Below are 17,819 nucleotides of genomic sequence, written 5' to 3' on the forward strand. Positions count from 1 at the left end.
TGGAAGAAAAAAATATCTGCAACTTTACTGTCAGAATGGATTAAGGGAAGAAAGGACAAATATTGCTGATTAATACAGAGATCACCTGGGTTTTTCCTAATGTCCAATCTAAACCTCCCTTGCTGCACTTTAAGCCCATTACTCCTTGTCCTGTCCTCAGAAACCAAGAGGAACAAATTTTCTCCTTCCTCCTTGTGATACCCTTTTAGATATTTGAAAACCACTATCATGTCCCCCCTTAATCTTCTTTTTTCCAAACTAAACAAGCCCAGTTCATGAAGCCTGGCTTCATAGGTCATGTTCTCTAAACCTGTAATCATTCTTGTCGCTCTTCTCTGTACCCTTTCCAATTTCTCCACATCTTTCTTGAAATGTGGCGCCCAGAACTGGACACAGTACTCCAGCTGAGGCCTAACTAGTGCAGAGTAGAGCGGCAGAATGACTTCACGAGTTTTGCTTACAACACACCTGTTGATACAACCTAAAATCATATTTGCTTTTTTTGCAACAGCATCACACTGTTGACTCATATTCAACTTGTGGTCCACTATGACCCCTAGATCCCTTTCCGCCATGCTCCTTCCTAGACAGTCGCTTCCCATCTTGTATGTATGGAACTGATTGTTCCTTCCTAAGTGGAGCACTTTGCATTTCTCTTTATTAAACCTCATCCTGTTTACCTCTGACCATTTCTCTAACTTGCTAAGGTCATTTTGAATTATGTCCCTATCCTCCAAAGAAGTTGCAACCCCACCCAGTTTGGTATCATCTGCAAACTTAATAAGCGTACTCTCTATCCCAATATCTACATCATTGATGAAGATATTGAACAGTACGGGTCCCAAAACAGACTCTTGAGGAACTCCACTTGTTATCCCTTTCCAGCAGGATTTAGAACCGTTAACAACAACTCTCTGACTACGGTTATCCAGCCAATTATGCACCCACCTTATCGTGGCCCTATCTAAGTTATATTTGCCTAGTTTATCAATAAGAATATCATGCGAGACCGTATCAAATGCCTTACTAAAGTCTAGGTATATGACATCCACTGCTTCTCCCTTATCCACAAGGCTCATTATCCTATCAAAGAAAGCTATCAGATTAATTTGGCATGACTTGTTCTTCACAAACCCATGCTGGCTATTCCCTATCACTTTATTACCTTCCAAGTGTTTGCATATGATTTCCTTAATTACCTGCTCCATTATCTTCCCTGGGACAGACATTAAACTGACCGGTCTGTAGTTTCCTGGGTTGTTGGAGAGCTGTTTAGCTAAATGAGTTTTTGTGCTCACTATATGTCTGTCCCAGTGGAGCAGTATTCATGTGAGAAAAAGCACAATCAAAACTGGCACTCCAGTGGCATTCCTCCTTGGGAAGCACCTGAGGACTGAATGGGCATTGAGACTGAGCTATTTATTCTCTTCCAATGGTGAGCTTAGCACCTTTCATGTGAGGGAAGCCTGTCCTGCTATTTTCTGTTCTGTCTGTGGATACATAAGTAGAACTTAATCTCCAGGGCTCTCTCTTTAGTGACTTTCACCAGTACTATATTCATGTTTAAAACCCAGGACAAAGAACAAGAGAGTATGAATAGCGAAAACAAAAAATGATGTGAAAAAAGGGGAAAATAATTGGCACCGCATTAGCAAAAGAAATCTCCAGCCAGCTGTGAAATCCTCTCCTATTCCCTAGCCAGGGACCAGTTCCAAAGCCCCAGCTGCTTATGCAGTTAATGACAGACATACTATCTCAGCATGGAGCCTGTGGCTGGAATGCAGACTAGTGCCAGCCAATTCTGCAGTAAGTCCCACTTGTTCCACCTCCCTGCAGAGCTGTGGGAGCAACAAGTCAAGGAAGGCAGCAGCCCATGTATGTCAGAAGAAACCCAGAGGTAAGAGACTGACAATATACCAGTCCATAATTTAATGAAATCAGAGGCTGATGGTGCTTATACAAAGGGCTTCTGGCTGGGAAGGTTCGGGGGAGAGCTTCTTGGGGAAAAGCCAGCTTAAACTAGAACTTTGTGAAGCTCTTGTAATTAAACCAAAAAGTCAGGCGGGGTATTCTAAAATGTCTGCCAACTTTCAAAAATCTCTTAGCAAACCTTGGCTGAGCTAATTTAGGGCTTTGGATGGAAATTAGCTGGTTTTGATCCACAAACAGACATAACTTGGCAATTTCTGCTGATTTTTCACATTGGGTTTGGAGGACTGTTTCAAACTGGAAACTGAGCGCAAAATTCAACTGACCAGATACCCAACTATCTTCACAGGAGTTACAGGACAGCTGAATTTGGTGTATTGGTGGCAGGTTCATAGAACACAGAACTAGAAAGTTTGTATGAACCCCTAGGGATTCAGATCAAACAAAGAACACATATTTAGAATGGGGATGTTGCTATCTGTAGATCATATTTGAGTCCAAACATTAGCGGAAGGGCAGGGGTAGTTTTAGTAAGGACAGATGGAGTATGGACATCTGGGTTTGGCCCAGTATTTAGATCCAGAGTGTCTTATGTCTCTTGGCAACTTGTGTGTGACAGCTTGAGAGAAAAGATCTATAAGAACGATTCCCCCTCTTTGTAGCAAACAGACGTATCCTTCCCTTACATGTGGATTTCTAAGATTCTAGACTCTGTATGTAGTTTTTTTAGAATGAAAAAATAGTTTCACAGCCATTAACAGAAGTTGTTCAGAGAAAGTAACAGCTTCTCAACAAGGATTGAAGGTGTTATTGCAAGGATTGAATGATTCCTTGCCTCCAGCCTGTTGTACCTTTGTACTATTAAGAAAGATTACATAAAGTTAGGGATTAGTCAGACCTCTTGTTTCTGGGTAAGCTAGTCCATTTCTCCATATTTATTATCTCTCCATCTAGCCTTCTGTTTGTCTGTGAGTTTCTTTCTTTGCACATTTTACCATACTGCTTAGCACTTTGTCTAAGACATGCAAAACCCCAGCTGATCTTTACACAGGATTTATCCATCTGTTAGCCCATCCTGTACAACACATACAAAGTTTCCCGGACTGGAGATCACAAAGGGTCAGGCTGCATTCATGATTAACAAGCAGTTTGGGAAACAATAAGACCACTGCCTTCTATGTACTTTCATTTGACATGACATTGCTCTCCTGACAGTGCCATCCCTGAACACAAAATGATTGGAAATCTGGCCTGTACCTTGGGAAGGCAAATAGCTACTGTGGCTCCTAGGATCATCCAGGTGAGAAGATCCCTGCATGGTGAGTAGTGTCCTCTGAAAAATTCCCAGTGATAATACTGTTTTCTCCATGGGAATGCAGCTAGGATCCTGAACAGATAGGCTGCGTCTAGACTGGCAAGGTTTTCCGCAAAAGCAGCTGCTTTTGCGGAAAAACTTGCCAGCTGTCTACACTGGCTGCTTGAATTTCCGCAAGAACACTGACGATCTCATGTAAGATTGTCAGTGTTCTTGCGGAAATGCTATGCTGCTCCTGTTCAGGCAAAAGCTCTCTTGCACAAATGCTTTTGTGCAAGAGGGCCAGAGTAGACGACACGGTAGTGTCTGGGAACAATGTAGAGGCAGCTCACTCAGAGTGTTCTGAGACCTTTTAAAACTCAGTTCAGAGAAAGCTTCTGGTTTATGCAATTTATAGGAAAAACTATGAGGCAAGGGAACTTTGGTGCATGATACTTTAATACTGTCTTGGCTGCGATGGAATTTTTGGCAGTGACAACTCCCGTCTTTTAATACATACCCCAATCTCTGATCACAGCAAACTTGCGAAGCCCAGTGCTGCTCTCACTTACACCAGTGTAAATTTTGATGAGCTCAACTGAAGTCCATAGAAGTACCCAGCTGTAAAATTGGGGGGAAGGGATGGGGGAAGAGAAAGGATAATAAGGCCCATAATAGTCAATGTGAAATTGATTGACAGTTCAGATTTCAGAAGAGTGACAGGGACTTTTATATGCTAATGCAATACAAAAAAATAATCAAGAATACCCCTAAGATTAAAAAGATCCCAATCACTCTTCAAACTTTACATTACTCCTAATAAAATTATTTCTGTCTAAATATGATGGCTCCTTGGGCACAGATCTGAACATGGACTGTCTGAATTCCTACCTAAAAAAAGTGCTGCATGTGCTAAGCTGATATAGAATAAGTTCATGGCATTCTCGCTTAAAAAAGTTCCCTAAAATTAGATCCAATATGATTAATTATTTTCTGGTTGGGGGCACTAACTAGTTAATTTGCTTGAAAAGTCTGAATAATTTTTTAAACAATTTATCTTAAACGATGAGAACTTTCATGCTGCTTAATCGTGTATGCAAAACAATTCTACGTTTGCTCTTTTTACAGCCGGATATCACTGGACATATGGAACAAAACTTTCTTTTAAGCTGTTTTTGATTTTGTTGGGTGTCTGGTGTATTCAAGAGAGAGAGAGGGTTCAAGATGCGAAATACTGGTGTGTTACACCTTTCCCATAGTGTTCTGCAAGAAGAGAAAAACAGTATGATTATGTGGTGGAATTATGTTGCAAAGCATAAAAGGATGTTTTTTACCCAAATGATTTAATAATTTCAGGAGTTTTTGCTCCTTGTGTGGGTTTGCAGGACATAGGACAGATCCACAAAAATAAAATAGGAATGTTCCATAAAAATTAGGCTGGGTAGTCACCATAGTCTGATCTCCCAACTTCCTATACAATTATTCCCACACTGCTTAATGTACAGTCATAAAAGTCTATCATTTGCTTGAAATATAAATGCTTTTCCTGTATTTTATTCCTAGGAATTCATTTCAGAGTTTCAACTTCTGTGGAGGAAGCTCTGGCTGATGGGAAACCAGTCGTCGCCTTGGAGAGCACCATTATTACACATGGCATGCCCTATCCCCAGAATCTGAGGTTGTAGATTTGACTCTAGTGCAGCAAAATTGTAAGGTTGTGTCTGATAATCTATGGGCTTGTTTCCCAAACCTGCCACTACAATTAGTGGGAACTGAAGATGTGATAAGCATGCAGAATATGACATCTGATACAAAACAGCTGCTTTTGGTAGCCCCAAGATAGCAGAAGTACATGACTATAGAACTACATGACTACATATCCGTTGGTAGCCTCAAATCCCTGGCTTTCTTTGGAAACTGACAGCAATTGATGGCATTGCCATGTCTGGATAGAGATCTCAAGCCTTTGTGACCAGAGACCTTGCAAGTCCTCACAAGTTTCTTTGGCTACATCTTTTACAATTTAAAAGGTTACTGGAATACAGTGATGATTTCTGCTCATCTGTAACCATAAGAACATTGTAAATACCACTACAATGTTCTTCTAGATGTTCTTGGGGCTCATCTAGACCATGCTAGAGTGTCAAAAGAGGATATGCAAATTCTGCGGGAATTTGCATATCTTCTTCCGATCTCACTTTCGAAAGCAGAGCTTTCAAAAATGAAAGTAGTTTAGATGCGGCTTTTTCAGTGAGTCCTCCCCCCCCCTTTCGAAAAGCGGCGTAAACCTTATTTTTTGAGGAAGAGTGGCTTTGCGACAAAGGGGGGGGGGGGCGGGTTCGCCGAAAAAGCCGCGTCTAAACTACTTTCACTTTTGAAAGCTCTGCTTTCGAAAGTGAGATCGGAAGAAGATATGCAAATTCCTGATGAATTTTCATATCCTCTTTCGACACTCTAGCGTAGTCTAGATGAGCCCCTGCTGGCCTGGCTTATGCTAATGCAATGTACACACCTGCTGGGTGTAGTGTATGAGGGGGAAATCTCGCTCCCCTGGGGTACAGAGCCCCCAGAAGGGTCCGAGGCCGGAGGTCAAATCAGTGAGGCAGGAGAGAAATCTAGAAGGAAAAACTTTATGATGCATGCATGCAGGCTGTCACTTCCAAGAGTGAAAGCAGCAGCCCTGACAGACAGATTCAGGGAATCTTTATACAGTAAGTTCAGACAGCTCAGTTGTGGATTGTTTTTCTTTAACATATCAAAGTCTCAGCAGAAGCACTCTGAGACTTCTGTTCACCCCAGGAGTGCTAGAAGTAAGTTTTTACAGTACACAAAGCCACATGAGAACTTGAGTGGAGGAGTCTACAAGGCAAACTGTGACAAAGATAAGGGTTTACATGACAAATTGTGACAGACTAGGAGTATCCATGAAGTTGAGATAGGCATTGTAAGGGTCTTGATTAGAGTTAATTTGATTTCTCTCTGTTACAGGGAGAGAGGCCTGGAAAACTTTTTAACCTTTACAGCAGTTTTCTTTTAGAGAGTTTTGATTTCCGCACAGTCCCCCCTTTGACACAATTGGAGTTATTTGATTTTCCCCACAATTGTGTACTGTCCCACCTAGTAGCACTGAGACCACTTACAAAGAGAATAATGAGTCTGCTCTACAGTCTAAGCTGAGAGCCAGCTAGCTTTTAGCTCATGCTATAGACTGAGGTTCATGGACTAAGCTCCAGAAGTCTCAGGTTTGGGCCCGCCCCTCAGTGTTACATTAAGACAGCATTGTGCCAAGGAACACATCTCTGCAACCAGCCCTTTACTTGTGGGTAAACTCTGTATCCGTTTTCTTCTGAGTGACAGTGCCAAAAACGGACGCAATCTTCCATACTTTTGCTTAGTTACCGAGACATGGTGCTGGAAGGTTCCTGTGCTGATTTTTTTATTTGTTTTTTTATACAGCCCATTATGTTTCTTTGGTGCTATTCCTTAGGGACCAGAATGCAGAGTTCTGTTTTTGTGGGAAGGTGGCTTCAGGCTGTCTGAGGCTGGTACAGAAGCCTCAGGGGCAGAGGGACCTGCCAAATCTGCATTCTGTTCCACAAGAAATGAAGTAGTCTCACAAATCAGTAAATAAAAAGCCTGCAGAAATGAAGAAGCCCCAGCTTGAAGCCCTTCAGTATCTCACATCTGTCACTGTCCACACCTAACGTCTAAATTAGGAGAGTACGCTGCATCCCCCTCACACTCCCACATGCCCTAGGCAGCCCTCAGAACTGCCCGGAGGTGTGCCATTTGCACTCTGGCAGTGATTTAAAGGGCTCAGGGCTCTGGCCACTATTGCTGCTGTAGTAGTGGTGGCAACAGCCAGGAGCCCTGGGCCCTTGTGAATCACTAGGCCCTAGGGCAGTTGCCCCCTTTCCTGCCCCTGTCAGCGGGCATAGTTGATACAAAATGTTTTATAAAAAACAACCCCCCCCCCCCCATCAGGAGGATCATTCATACTACATACCCTCACTTTTCAGGGACCTAACAGCCCTTGGCCTACATGCCCATATCCCACTCAAAACATGGCAACTATGGAAGTACCTAATATAAGCACATACCAAATTATGTGTAATTGCTTCCTTAACATGCCAGATCATTACCCTTCATTTCTACATGGCATCCACTTTCGGTTGTTTGGCGGAGAGAAAAACTGGCAGGGGACAGTAAAACAAGTTAATGCAAACGAATCCCATTCACACCCTGTTTGGCAATGTGGAAACCCACTTTTAAATAGATAATCTATCACATAGTTTAGGAAGAGTTCTCCATCTCTTCTACCCGTACCTGCCCTGGTTTACCTTTGGGATGAAGTCAGCACTGGTAAGTGATTCAGGACCTACAGTGCTTTTTTGCTTGCTGGCCACACAATAGGCTTGGCTGGATATCAGGGAAGTAGGTCCGACTTGTAGACTTCTACTGGGAATTAAACATACAAAGGTCTCAATTTTCAGAGCTACTGAGCATCGCCTATGTGGCAATGGGTGCTGTGGGAATATCTGCATGTCTGGCAGAGGTCCAAAGACTTCTGCTAGTTGTAAGGTACAGGAGAGGAACCAGACTTAGCCAAAGTTGAGGGAATGCTATAAAGGAGGAACCACAACATGGTAGCAGGGAGATCTGAAAACATGTCCCACCTGATCATGGTTTTTTTAATTTTTTTATTGCTTCGTATTATTCCAGCACAGCCAGAGAGGTGGAGGAGATTATAAGGACAAATGGGTCTGTACCTGCAACTGTGGGCATTTTAAATGGCAAGATTCACATCGGCCTCAATGATGAAGAACTTCAGTTTCTGGCAAAGAGCAAAAATTTAGTTAAGGTATCTCGGAGAGACCTTCCCTACGTTCTCAGCCAGGTACTGTGTATAGATCTTCCATTGCCATCAAGTTTTCTTATAGCAATGTTATGCTGCCCCAGCCCAAAGCCAGGCGGGAATAGTACTTCTCAGTGTCTTGGAGATGTCATATATAATTTTGATTATTAAGAGGACATGTGCACAAAACACTTTCTTAATTAGGTTCAACACCAGCAGAGCTGGGAAACCACAATTTGGTAGCTGTTTCCCCAAAGGAAATCATTCTGTGTTGACTAATAGCATGAAAACTGAGGCATGGCTAAGAGTATTCACACTATAGTTATAAAGCTCTATTGTGTTGCAAATGATGGGCAATGCAACTACAGTGATAGGCCTTATACTTTAAACATGTCCACAGCTTTTAACTGCTCAGGAGAGTTGACAATTTGAAACTCCTGGTTGTCTGAAATCTTCTGTTTATCAGCAAAGCAAACATGGCAGCAGAAGTCTATAGACTTGCCAATGTGCTTTAATCTTGATGTAATAGGAATACTTCCAGGAATGAAGGGGAATTCATTCTTTGCCCTCTCTACTGGGATTGTTAGCAAGGGTGCTAATTATTACCATCAGCTTTTTGTTTTGTTTTTAATGATGTGGATGCCTGTCTGCTAGGAATTAGACTGAGGCCGTCTGCTCATTTTACATAGATCAGTGAGTAGCAATAAGATAGCAATGACTATTTGTCTAGACTAGATTCAGCTTGTGACCAGCAATTACTAGGATTTTTTAAACAAATATTTACAGCAGAACCTCTTGAATGCGGGGCTTCTGGCTTGCATTCCTAGCAAATATCCTGGACAAAGATTTGTGGCACAGATGCTCCATCAGAATAGTGATAGAAATGTAGCCGTGTTAGTCTGGGGTAGCTGAAGCAAAATGCAGGACAATGTAGCACTTTAAAGACTAACAAGATGGTTTATTAGATGATGAGCTTTCGTGGGCCAGACCCACTTCCTCAGATCAAATAGTGGAAGAAAATAAATAGTCACAACCATATATACCAAAGGATACAATTAAAAAAAATGAACGCATATGCAAAGGACAAATCACATTTCAGAATGGGAGGGGGATGCAGGAGGGGGGGGGGAGGAAGGAAGGTAAGTGTGAATTGACGATATTAGAGGTGGGGAGAGTGGGATGTTTGTGAGTTAATGGTATTAGAGGTGATAATTGGGAAAGCTATCTTGATAATGTGTAAGATAGTTCAAGTGTTTGTTCAATCCTCTTTGGAGAGTGTCGAATTTTAACATGAATGACAGTTCAGAGGATTCCCTTTCAAGTGCAGATATAAAAGGTCTTTGTAGCAGAATGCAGGTGGTTAAGTCATTGAGAGAGTGTCCTTTCTGGTTAAAATGGAAAGAAACTGTTTTTTCTTTGTGATCTTGTCTGATATCTGTTTTGTGGGCATTAATCCTTTGGCGAAGTGTCTGAAATGTTTGTCCAATGTACATAGCAGACGGACACTTTCGGCACATGATAGCATAGATTATATTTCTGGATGCGCAGGAATATGTGTTCTTGATCTTATAACTCACTTGGTTAGGTCCAATAATGGTATCAGCAGAATAAATATGTGGACAAAGCTGGCAACGGGGTTTGTTGCAAGGGAAGGTACCAGGGTTGGTATTAGTGTGGTATGTCCTGTGGTTGTTGGTAAGAATCATCTTGAGGTTAGGTGGTTGTCTATAGGAGACTATGGGTCTGTCTCCCAGAGCCTCTTGGAGTATGGTATCCTGTTCCAGTATAGGCTGTAGTTTATTGATAATGTGTTGGACAGGTTTAAGTTGGGGGTTGTAGGTGATGACAAGTGGTGTTCTATTGTTGGTTTTCTTGGGTCTGTCTTGAAGTAGATGGTTTCTAGGTATTCGTCTGGCTCTTTCAATTTGCTTTTTTATTTCTCCGGGTGGGTAGTTGAGGTTTATAAATGCTTGGTAGAGATCCTGAAGCTTCTGGTCTCTGTCAGTGGGATTAGAGCAGATGCGGTTGTATCGAAGGGCTTGGCTATAGACGATGGATCGTGTGGTGTGTTTTGGATGGGAGCTGGAAGCATGTAGGTAACTGTATGAGTCAGTGGGTTTTCTGTAGAGAATGGTGTCTAGTTTTCCATTGTTGATTTGTACTGTGGTGTCCAGGAAGTGGATTTCTCGTGTAGAATGGTCCAGGCTGAGGTTGATGGTGGGGGAAGACTCAAGAGACTTCATTTCCATTCATGATGAGAGACTCCCCTTTCTTTTCCTGGTGTTATTATGGTTGTGTGTCTAGTGCTAATCTCTGGAGCCCAACATTAATGTGTCTGCCTGCACGAGCATCTAGAGACAACCATACCGTAGTATCCATGAATAGCAACACTATGCTAACTAGAGGATGCCTGATAGAGAAATTATGGATTAAATTCTCTGCTGGGGTAAATGGGCATACCCTCACTGACTCCCTTTGGTTGGATGCCTCTGGCAACAGCAGCCCCATAATGCTGTCCTTTGGGAGCCACATCATTCCATTACTCCGTATCTCATCAGCAATATCTGACACTCCGACAGCATCTAATCTCAAGTTAGAATCCTTCCTTTTCTGGTACGAATTATTAATGCTTTATTAACCAGGTAATTACTACTGCTATCCAGAGCTCTAGCTTATCTGTTAGTAGCCCCTACAGAATAATGAATACGTCATGAACATGGCAGCACACACATCCCTCTTAGAAGTTATGGAAAAGCCACAGAAAAGTCCCGTTAGACCATGCTTTTGATACCCTACATTACTCCATCAAAAATGACAAAAGCTAGGCTGTGTTAGTTACCCAGGTTTGCAGCTCAGCAGCTTTTGTTTTGTACCATGTACCAAAAGTAAGATGTCATAAGTCATACTCCCTTACAGTCAGACTTCCTCACATCAACTTAAACCTACTTACTGATATGTTAAGGAGCCCAAGTTAGTGTAGTTCATAGACTCTGAGGTCAGAAGATATAGCAAATATCATAGAATAATTGTCTGGCTATATAAAAGAGAGGGCTTTAGGAAGAAAAGCAACAGCCGTAAAGGTGCAAGATTGTAGAAGTTGAAGACACTCTCCAATGTGTTAGTTGCATCAAAAAATGTCCTCAATACTTTTCCATCCTATTTCCTAACACTGCATTCGCACACACCTACCACCCTGTGTTGTCTGAGTGCCCTTAGGAGTCAGTCTGTATAAGGGAATTTAAGATATGCCACCTTCCTCAGTATGTTTTTTTGTTTTTCCCTGAGGGTTTGTTTAAAAGAATATGGTACCAGAACTCAGTTACCTGTGCACAACAGAACATTTTGCAGCTGCTGATAGTTTGTCCATGAATATACAGTTCCCCATGTCACACTGTGTGGATTATGGCTGAATGTTCCATGACAGGGTTTGTCTGGTGGTACCACTGTGTCAGGGACGATGGTTGTGGCACACAAAGCAGGAATCCCCGTGTTTGTGACAGGAGGGATCGGAGGGGTCCATCGCGAAGGAGAGAAGAGTAAGAGGAGCATTACACTTCATTTTGTCTCTGTTGAATTAATATTGATGTTCCCTTTGTGTAAGTCCACCTTTTTCCTCTTTTCTGGTTAGTCTGTATAGGCCCGCAGTATTGTCTGGCTGGGAACAATCACCACTACCTCAGGACAAAGATGGGGATAAATCTACCCTAAGGCTTTAACCACACTATGCTGGGTATCTATAGCAAAAGCTTAATTAGCACAATTATCAGAAAAAATATCCCTGACTATGCTGGCCAGGTAAATCACACAAGAACCTTCCTAGGAACAGTCCACTGCCAGCATGGTTCCAGCAAGAGTGTGCCTGATATTTCACGTGGCCTTTCTTTCCAATTCTTCCACTCCACAAAGCTCAAACTCTTTCTCTGGAACACCTATGTGTCTCAGGGGAGATGTGAGCTTCCCTTGACCTTTGCCAACCACAGAATGGTATCTCTATCATTTCATGTTGCTTGCTAGCCAGTAATTCAGTCCAATGGGAGCTGGCGACACCTTTTTCCATTTTGTACAAGCAGGCTATGCTGATAAATATGCTTGTCTCGCTGTGCTCAAGGGAGTCTCTCCTGCAAGGGAGCAGAATTGGGCCTTGTTCAGTACTTAGGATGGGTGACCTATAGAGGGGAACTTAGGATGCTGTAGGGAGCATGGCTTTTTAGTGGCATTCTCCCTTCTTATTCAGTTCTGTACCACATGCTGCAGCATATTTGAGGCTCCATGCTGCTGAAAGTGCTGCCTTTTGGATGAGATGTAAAACCAAGACCATGATCCTTAGAGATCAGGAAAGATCTCACAGCACATTTTGCAAGTGGGAGAAGAGGGGTGACTCATTGTGTTCTAGCCAATGTCCAAATTTAGAGATCATATTCCACGTATGTAAAATTGGCACTGCAATTTTAATTGGACCCAACATTTTTCTTCACTTCCATCTACCCAGCAAGTGGAGAGAGCAGGGCAGGTCGGGATAAAACTCTGTCACTAACACAAAGGCTACTTGTTCTTTAACAGCATTGGATGTGAGTGCTGACTTGACTGAGCTAGGACGTACTCCGGTTGCTGTGGTTTCTGCAGGCATTAAATCTATTCTGGATATTGGTAGGACGCTGGAATATCTGGTAGGTAGCACACACAGCTATGTGGGGTGCTGAAAATGAAGGAAAAGAATATTGCACTTTGTATTCTGATCCCCACTTTGCCAGTAACTTGCTGTATGGCCTTGTGCAAAATAAGAGCAAGAAATTTAGGAGTGACAAAAGAAGCAGGGTGCTTGAGGTTTTGAGACACTTTAAAGAGACCTGCTTTTTAGAGTGCGGGTGCTCAGTATATTGTCTGAAACTCTTATACCTCAGATCTTGAACTATGGCTGAGGATCACACACTGCTACCCTAGGAGAGAGGATGCAAAGGTAGCTTTAAACCACCTTTATAAGCCTCTGGTCCAGAGGCTATTTGGGCACTTGTTGGTCCCTAATATAAACTAGAGCAGTGCTGTCCATCAATGGCCCAAAGATGCTCTAGCAGTTAGTACCATAGGGATTAAAGGAGTTCCAGACATGTCCCTTTTCTCTGGCCAGCGGAGCATTCCTTTACCCACTGCTGGGGAATCCTCCATAACTAGGCAAGCTGGTTTTAACAAAGACTAAATCCATTCAGAATGAAAACAGGAGAATGGGAGACAAGAAGGTGCTCAAAAGGATACAGATTTTGTCTCTCACAATCTACCATGGTTAGTATTTCATAGGACAGCTGGGAATCTTGCTTTCCAATAATACATGGGATTCATTTATATTCTTTGTCAGTTCATGAACCTTACCTCAAAAACGCTACCCATCCCTTGGACCAGGCAAAAATCCATACCATTCACCAGACAGGATGGGATGCTTTTAGCATTGCTGTCTCTGTTCAGGGTAAGCTGCACCTGCTCCAACCCCTTTCTTTGTCCCGATGGTGCACCCCTCCAGCTCTTGTGCTTTCATCTTTGTAGGGGTGGAATCCCATGATTCCCCAAGTTCTAGACTGGGCCCTGGGCTACAGCACTCTGTGCATCAACTGTGTTTACCCAGGAGGGAAGATTGGATTTGGTACATATAGTTCTACCCTTCAGGAGCTCACAATGAGTGGATATTACAGGGTATGTCTAAACTACATCCCTTTTTCGATAAAGGGATGTAAGGTAGACCTATTGAAATTGCGAATGAAGCCGGGATTTGAATTTCCCATGCTTCAGTTGCATAATGGCGGCCGCGGCTTTTTTCAAAAGAAAAGTAGCCGTTTAGACGGGGATCAATCGAAAATAAAACCCTTTTTCGAAAGATCCTGTACAGGTTTTATCCTGAAAGGGTTTTATTTTTGATCGATCCCCATCTAAACAGCCGCTTTTCTTTCGAAAAGCCCAGTTTTGAAAAAAAGCCACGGCCGCCATTATGCAAATGAAGCACAGGAAATTCAAATCCCGCCTTCATTTGCAATTTCAATATGTCTAATTTACATCCCTTTACTGAAAAAGGGATGTAGTTTAGACGTACCTTCAGTGACTAGAAAGCCTTCTTAGACAAGCCTATCTTAACAGTAGGGGAAAAGGCATAACAAAAAAAAGGATTTTTAAAAACAACAAAAATTCTGCATACATGTGAAACCCTTCTGCCAGGCCGAGTTAGTAGCAGCAAGGGCCGGGTTCAGTATCTAGGGGTCTCCTCCCAACAAGGTAATAGAACACCGGCTCAAGCCCCCACCCAGTGACCTGGGAAATCTTACAAACACCTCTGGGTGCCTCAAAGAGGCAATTCTTCCCCTCTCGCAAGCACAGAACCTCAGTATAGCAGCAAACCTTTAATAACATGAGGTAACCGACATCAGCATTAACTTGGGAAAACACCACAACTCGGATTCACAGACCAAACATGAGCAAAGACCCTTCCCCCAGCCACGAATCACCCAAAGTCCCAAAAGTCCAACACCCCAAAAGTCTCTGCCCTGGGTCAGTGCCGCCCCAGGGTTCAAAAGTTCACCTGGCAGGGTTTTACCATTCCAACCTGGAGGGCAGGGATTGATACACCTTACGTGGTCTGCCGATGGCTCCGCCTCTCCGTAGGGTTCTGCCACTGCCGTCAATGCGAGTCACTCCGCCACACTCCACCTGTCGTCCCGTGAGCCGCCTCGGCTGTCCCACGAACTGTCCGGCTCCCTTGGTCCACACCCCTGGCTGCTCCTGCAGCTGCTCCACTGGCTGTCTGCTGCTGCTCCTACCGGCCGCAGGTCGTCCCCGCCAGCTGCTCTGCTGTCTGCCTGCACCCGCCGGTTGTCCCCGCAAACCGCTCCACTGTCCGCTTGCACTTGCTGGTCGTCCCAGCCAAACCGCTCTGCTGTCTGCCTGCGCTTGCTAGTTGTCCCTGCAAGCTACTCTACTAGTAGCTCAGCAGCATAGTGCCAGGCTCCCCACAGCAATAGTGATTTCAGCTCTTCCACGGCATAGCACCGGGCTCTCCTCAGCAACAATGATTTCAGCTCTTCCGCAGTATAACACCAGGCTCCCCACAGCACACAGTGGCTGTGTCTACACTGGGCCACTTATTCCGGAAAATCAGCCGCTTTTCCAGAATAAGCTGCGAGCTGTCTACACTGGCCCTTGAATTTCCGGAAAAGCAACGACGCTCTACTGTACAAAATCAGCTGCTAGTCCGGAAAAACTATTCTGCTCCCGCTCGGGCATAAGTCCTTATTCCGGAACACTGTTCTGGAAAAGGGCCAGTGTAGGCAGCCCAGTAGTCTTTTCCGGAAAAAAGCCCCGATCGCGAAAATGGCGATCGGGGCTCTTTTCCGGAAAAACGCATCTACATTGGCCACAGACGCTTTTCCGGAAAAAGGGCTTTTCCAGAAAAGCAGCCTGCCAATGTAGACGCTCCTTTTCCGGAAAAACTGAAAACGGAATAGTATTCCATTTTAAGCAGTTCCAGAAATTCATGCCGTGTAGACACAGCCAGTGATTTCAGCTCTTCAGCAAGCTCAGCTCATAATAGAGGAACCTCAGTTCTACTGCTCCACTGGCCAACAGTGAAGTCAACTCTGCAGCTCACAACTAAACTCCTAATGGAATCCAAATTAGTTCTGATATTCCACAGTGGAGAAAAGAAGAAGGTGCAATAGGTGTTGTTTTGGCCCTTAGACAGCACCCCACCACCAGGTCAAAAGACAAAAGACAAAAGACCTAGACCTAGACCTAGACCTAGACCTAGACCTAGACCTAGACCTAGACCTAGACCTTTTTCCGGAAAAGCATCTGGGGCCAATGTAGACGCGCTTTTCCGGAAAAGACTACTGGGCTGTCTACACTGGCCCTTTTCCGGAACAGTGTTCCAGAATAAGGATTTATGCCCGAGAGGGAGCAGAATAGTTTTTCCAGAATAGCGGCTGATTTTGTACAGTACAGCGTCGTTGCTTTTCCGGAAATTCAAGGGCCAGTGTAGACAGCTCGCAGCTTATTCCGGAAAAGCGGCTGATTTTCCAGAATAAGTGGCCCAGTGTAGACACAGCCGTGATGTGTGAGACTGCATCGGGTGCCATGCTCAGGGAGGAGGAGAGGGAAGACAGTCAAAGTGTCACAATAATAGCCTCCTCCTACTCAGTTCCACCTCCCAATTGCGTTCCCCTCACAGCCACAGTCCACCTCCAGTCCTGCTCTGCTCCTATCCCCAGGCCCTTGGCACTTCTGCCTCTCAGCCCAGGTCTAATTCCAGCACAACTCTTCTCTCATCCCTAGATCCTCCCTAGCTACAGTCCACCCCCATTCCCAACTCCAACTGTGTCTCCACTCCTCCCCCAGCCAAACTCCACCCTCCACCCAGCTTCCCCACTCCAGCATCCTGCTCCACCCCCAGTGTTGCCCATAGGGTTTCCAGGTGTCTGGTTTTGAACCAGACAGTCCAGTATTTGAGCTTTCTGTTCGAGAAACAAGTTGAGAAAATAGAAATGTCCGGTATTTTCTAAAGAAGATGTAATGTAGATTGTGATGTACTGTCAAGTGTATCCGGTATTTTTGTTGAAAACATCTGGCAACCCTAGTTGCCCAGGGTGCCATTTTAGGTAAAGCCAGCCCTGGATACCTCAAGCAGGTGTCTGTGTCTGTCCTCCCCTTTCAATGTAGAGTTTATTTATAGCCCTTCTGATCTGTAGGGTCCCAGTACTAGCAGAAAGCTGTGTCATTTGGCTGGAGACAAGGAAGCAGGAGCTTCCCAGTTAATAGCTCACACATTGTCTTTTAATTCCCTGCAGTGTTGGCCCAGAGGAGTTGTATCTGAAGTTGATTGGCTCCTTCCTTTTCCAACTGCCTGCCATTCAACTAAACCAACACAGGCATACAGTAAATGTTCCAGTAATCAGGACAATATATAATATTCATGAATTGTTACAAGCAACTATAAATCTGTCACAGTCGCAATCACCAGGACCAGTCAACCCACAGAGCCTCCCCAAGCTAGGTGCTAGGTCTATCACATTCGACTCCACTGATACTGTGTCTAACTCCTTGCTTTGGAAATAATTGTGCAATACCTAGAGAAGAAAAGAGGATGAGTAAAACTAGCTAAATTCTATTCTGCTGTGTAGCAACTCTTAGCAGGTAGGTGGGAAAGTAGCCATTTTTGGTGGCTCTTCATCCCTTCTTCTTATTATTTGTTCATCTCATTTTCACTGCTGTAGGAGACTCAGGGTGTCTGCGTGGCTGCCTTTGGAGAATCAAGGGAATTCCCTGCCTTCTTCTCCCGACAGAGTGGCTTCCAAGCACCGTGTCAGGTGCAAAATGAGGAGGAGGCTGCCAAACTTATTGGTGAGTTTGTAGTGGAGAAAGGCCCAAGCTGTGAAGTTCAGATTTGGTTCAGGAGGCAGAGGCTTGTACAGATTGTTCTGTTTAATTATATGAATTTCATGTGGAGAGCTGGCTGTCCAGAACATCTCTCTTGTCCCCCTGCTTTTCATCAGGGGAAGAGAAAAGGGTCTGCCTTTAGATGGAACCAACTAAGCAGGAGTTACATATGCCCAGAGCGAGAGGTGCTGGAACAATTTGTACAGTGGGAGTGCTGAAAGCCAGTGAAACAAACTGCAAGCTCTGTATATAATGGAAACCACTTCAAGCCAGGGTCAGCCCCCAGTTCCAGCATTTATGCTCAGAGTTACACAGAATTATTTGCACACCTGG

At 44.0% G+C, this 17,819-nt stretch overlaps 1 protein-coding gene across 1 annotated transcript in view; it reads left to right on the forward strand.

Annotated features, from left to right (window-relative positions):
• Positions 1-1,779: 1,779 nt before the first annotated feature.
• LOC102450984 (uncharacterized) overlaps positions 1,780-17,819 on the forward strand; it is a 48,927-nt gene continuing 32,887 nt past the window's right edge. The window contains exons 1-7 of the mRNA XM_006133388.4: positions 1,780-1,897; positions 3,145-3,248; positions 4,787-4,901; positions 7,946-8,120; positions 11,503-11,614; positions 12,639-12,745; positions 17,324-17,450. Of these exons, the coding sequence (XP_006133450.2) occupies positions 1,878-1,897; positions 3,145-3,248; positions 4,787-4,901; positions 7,946-8,120; positions 11,503-11,614; positions 12,639-12,745; positions 17,324-17,450 (760 nt within the window). The 5' untranslated portion in view covers positions 1,780-1,877. The remainder of the gene's footprint in view (positions 1,898-3,144; positions 3,249-4,786; positions 4,902-7,945; positions 8,121-11,502; positions 11,615-12,638; positions 12,746-17,323; positions 17,451-17,819) is intronic.

The sequence above is a fragment of the Pelodiscus sinensis genome, chromosome 1 (genome assembly GCF_049634645.1).
Source record: "Pelodiscus sinensis isolate JC-2024 chromosome 1, ASM4963464v1, whole genome shotgun sequence".
Taxonomy (NCBI): Eukaryota; Metazoa; Chordata; order Testudines; family Trionychidae; genus Pelodiscus; species Pelodiscus sinensis.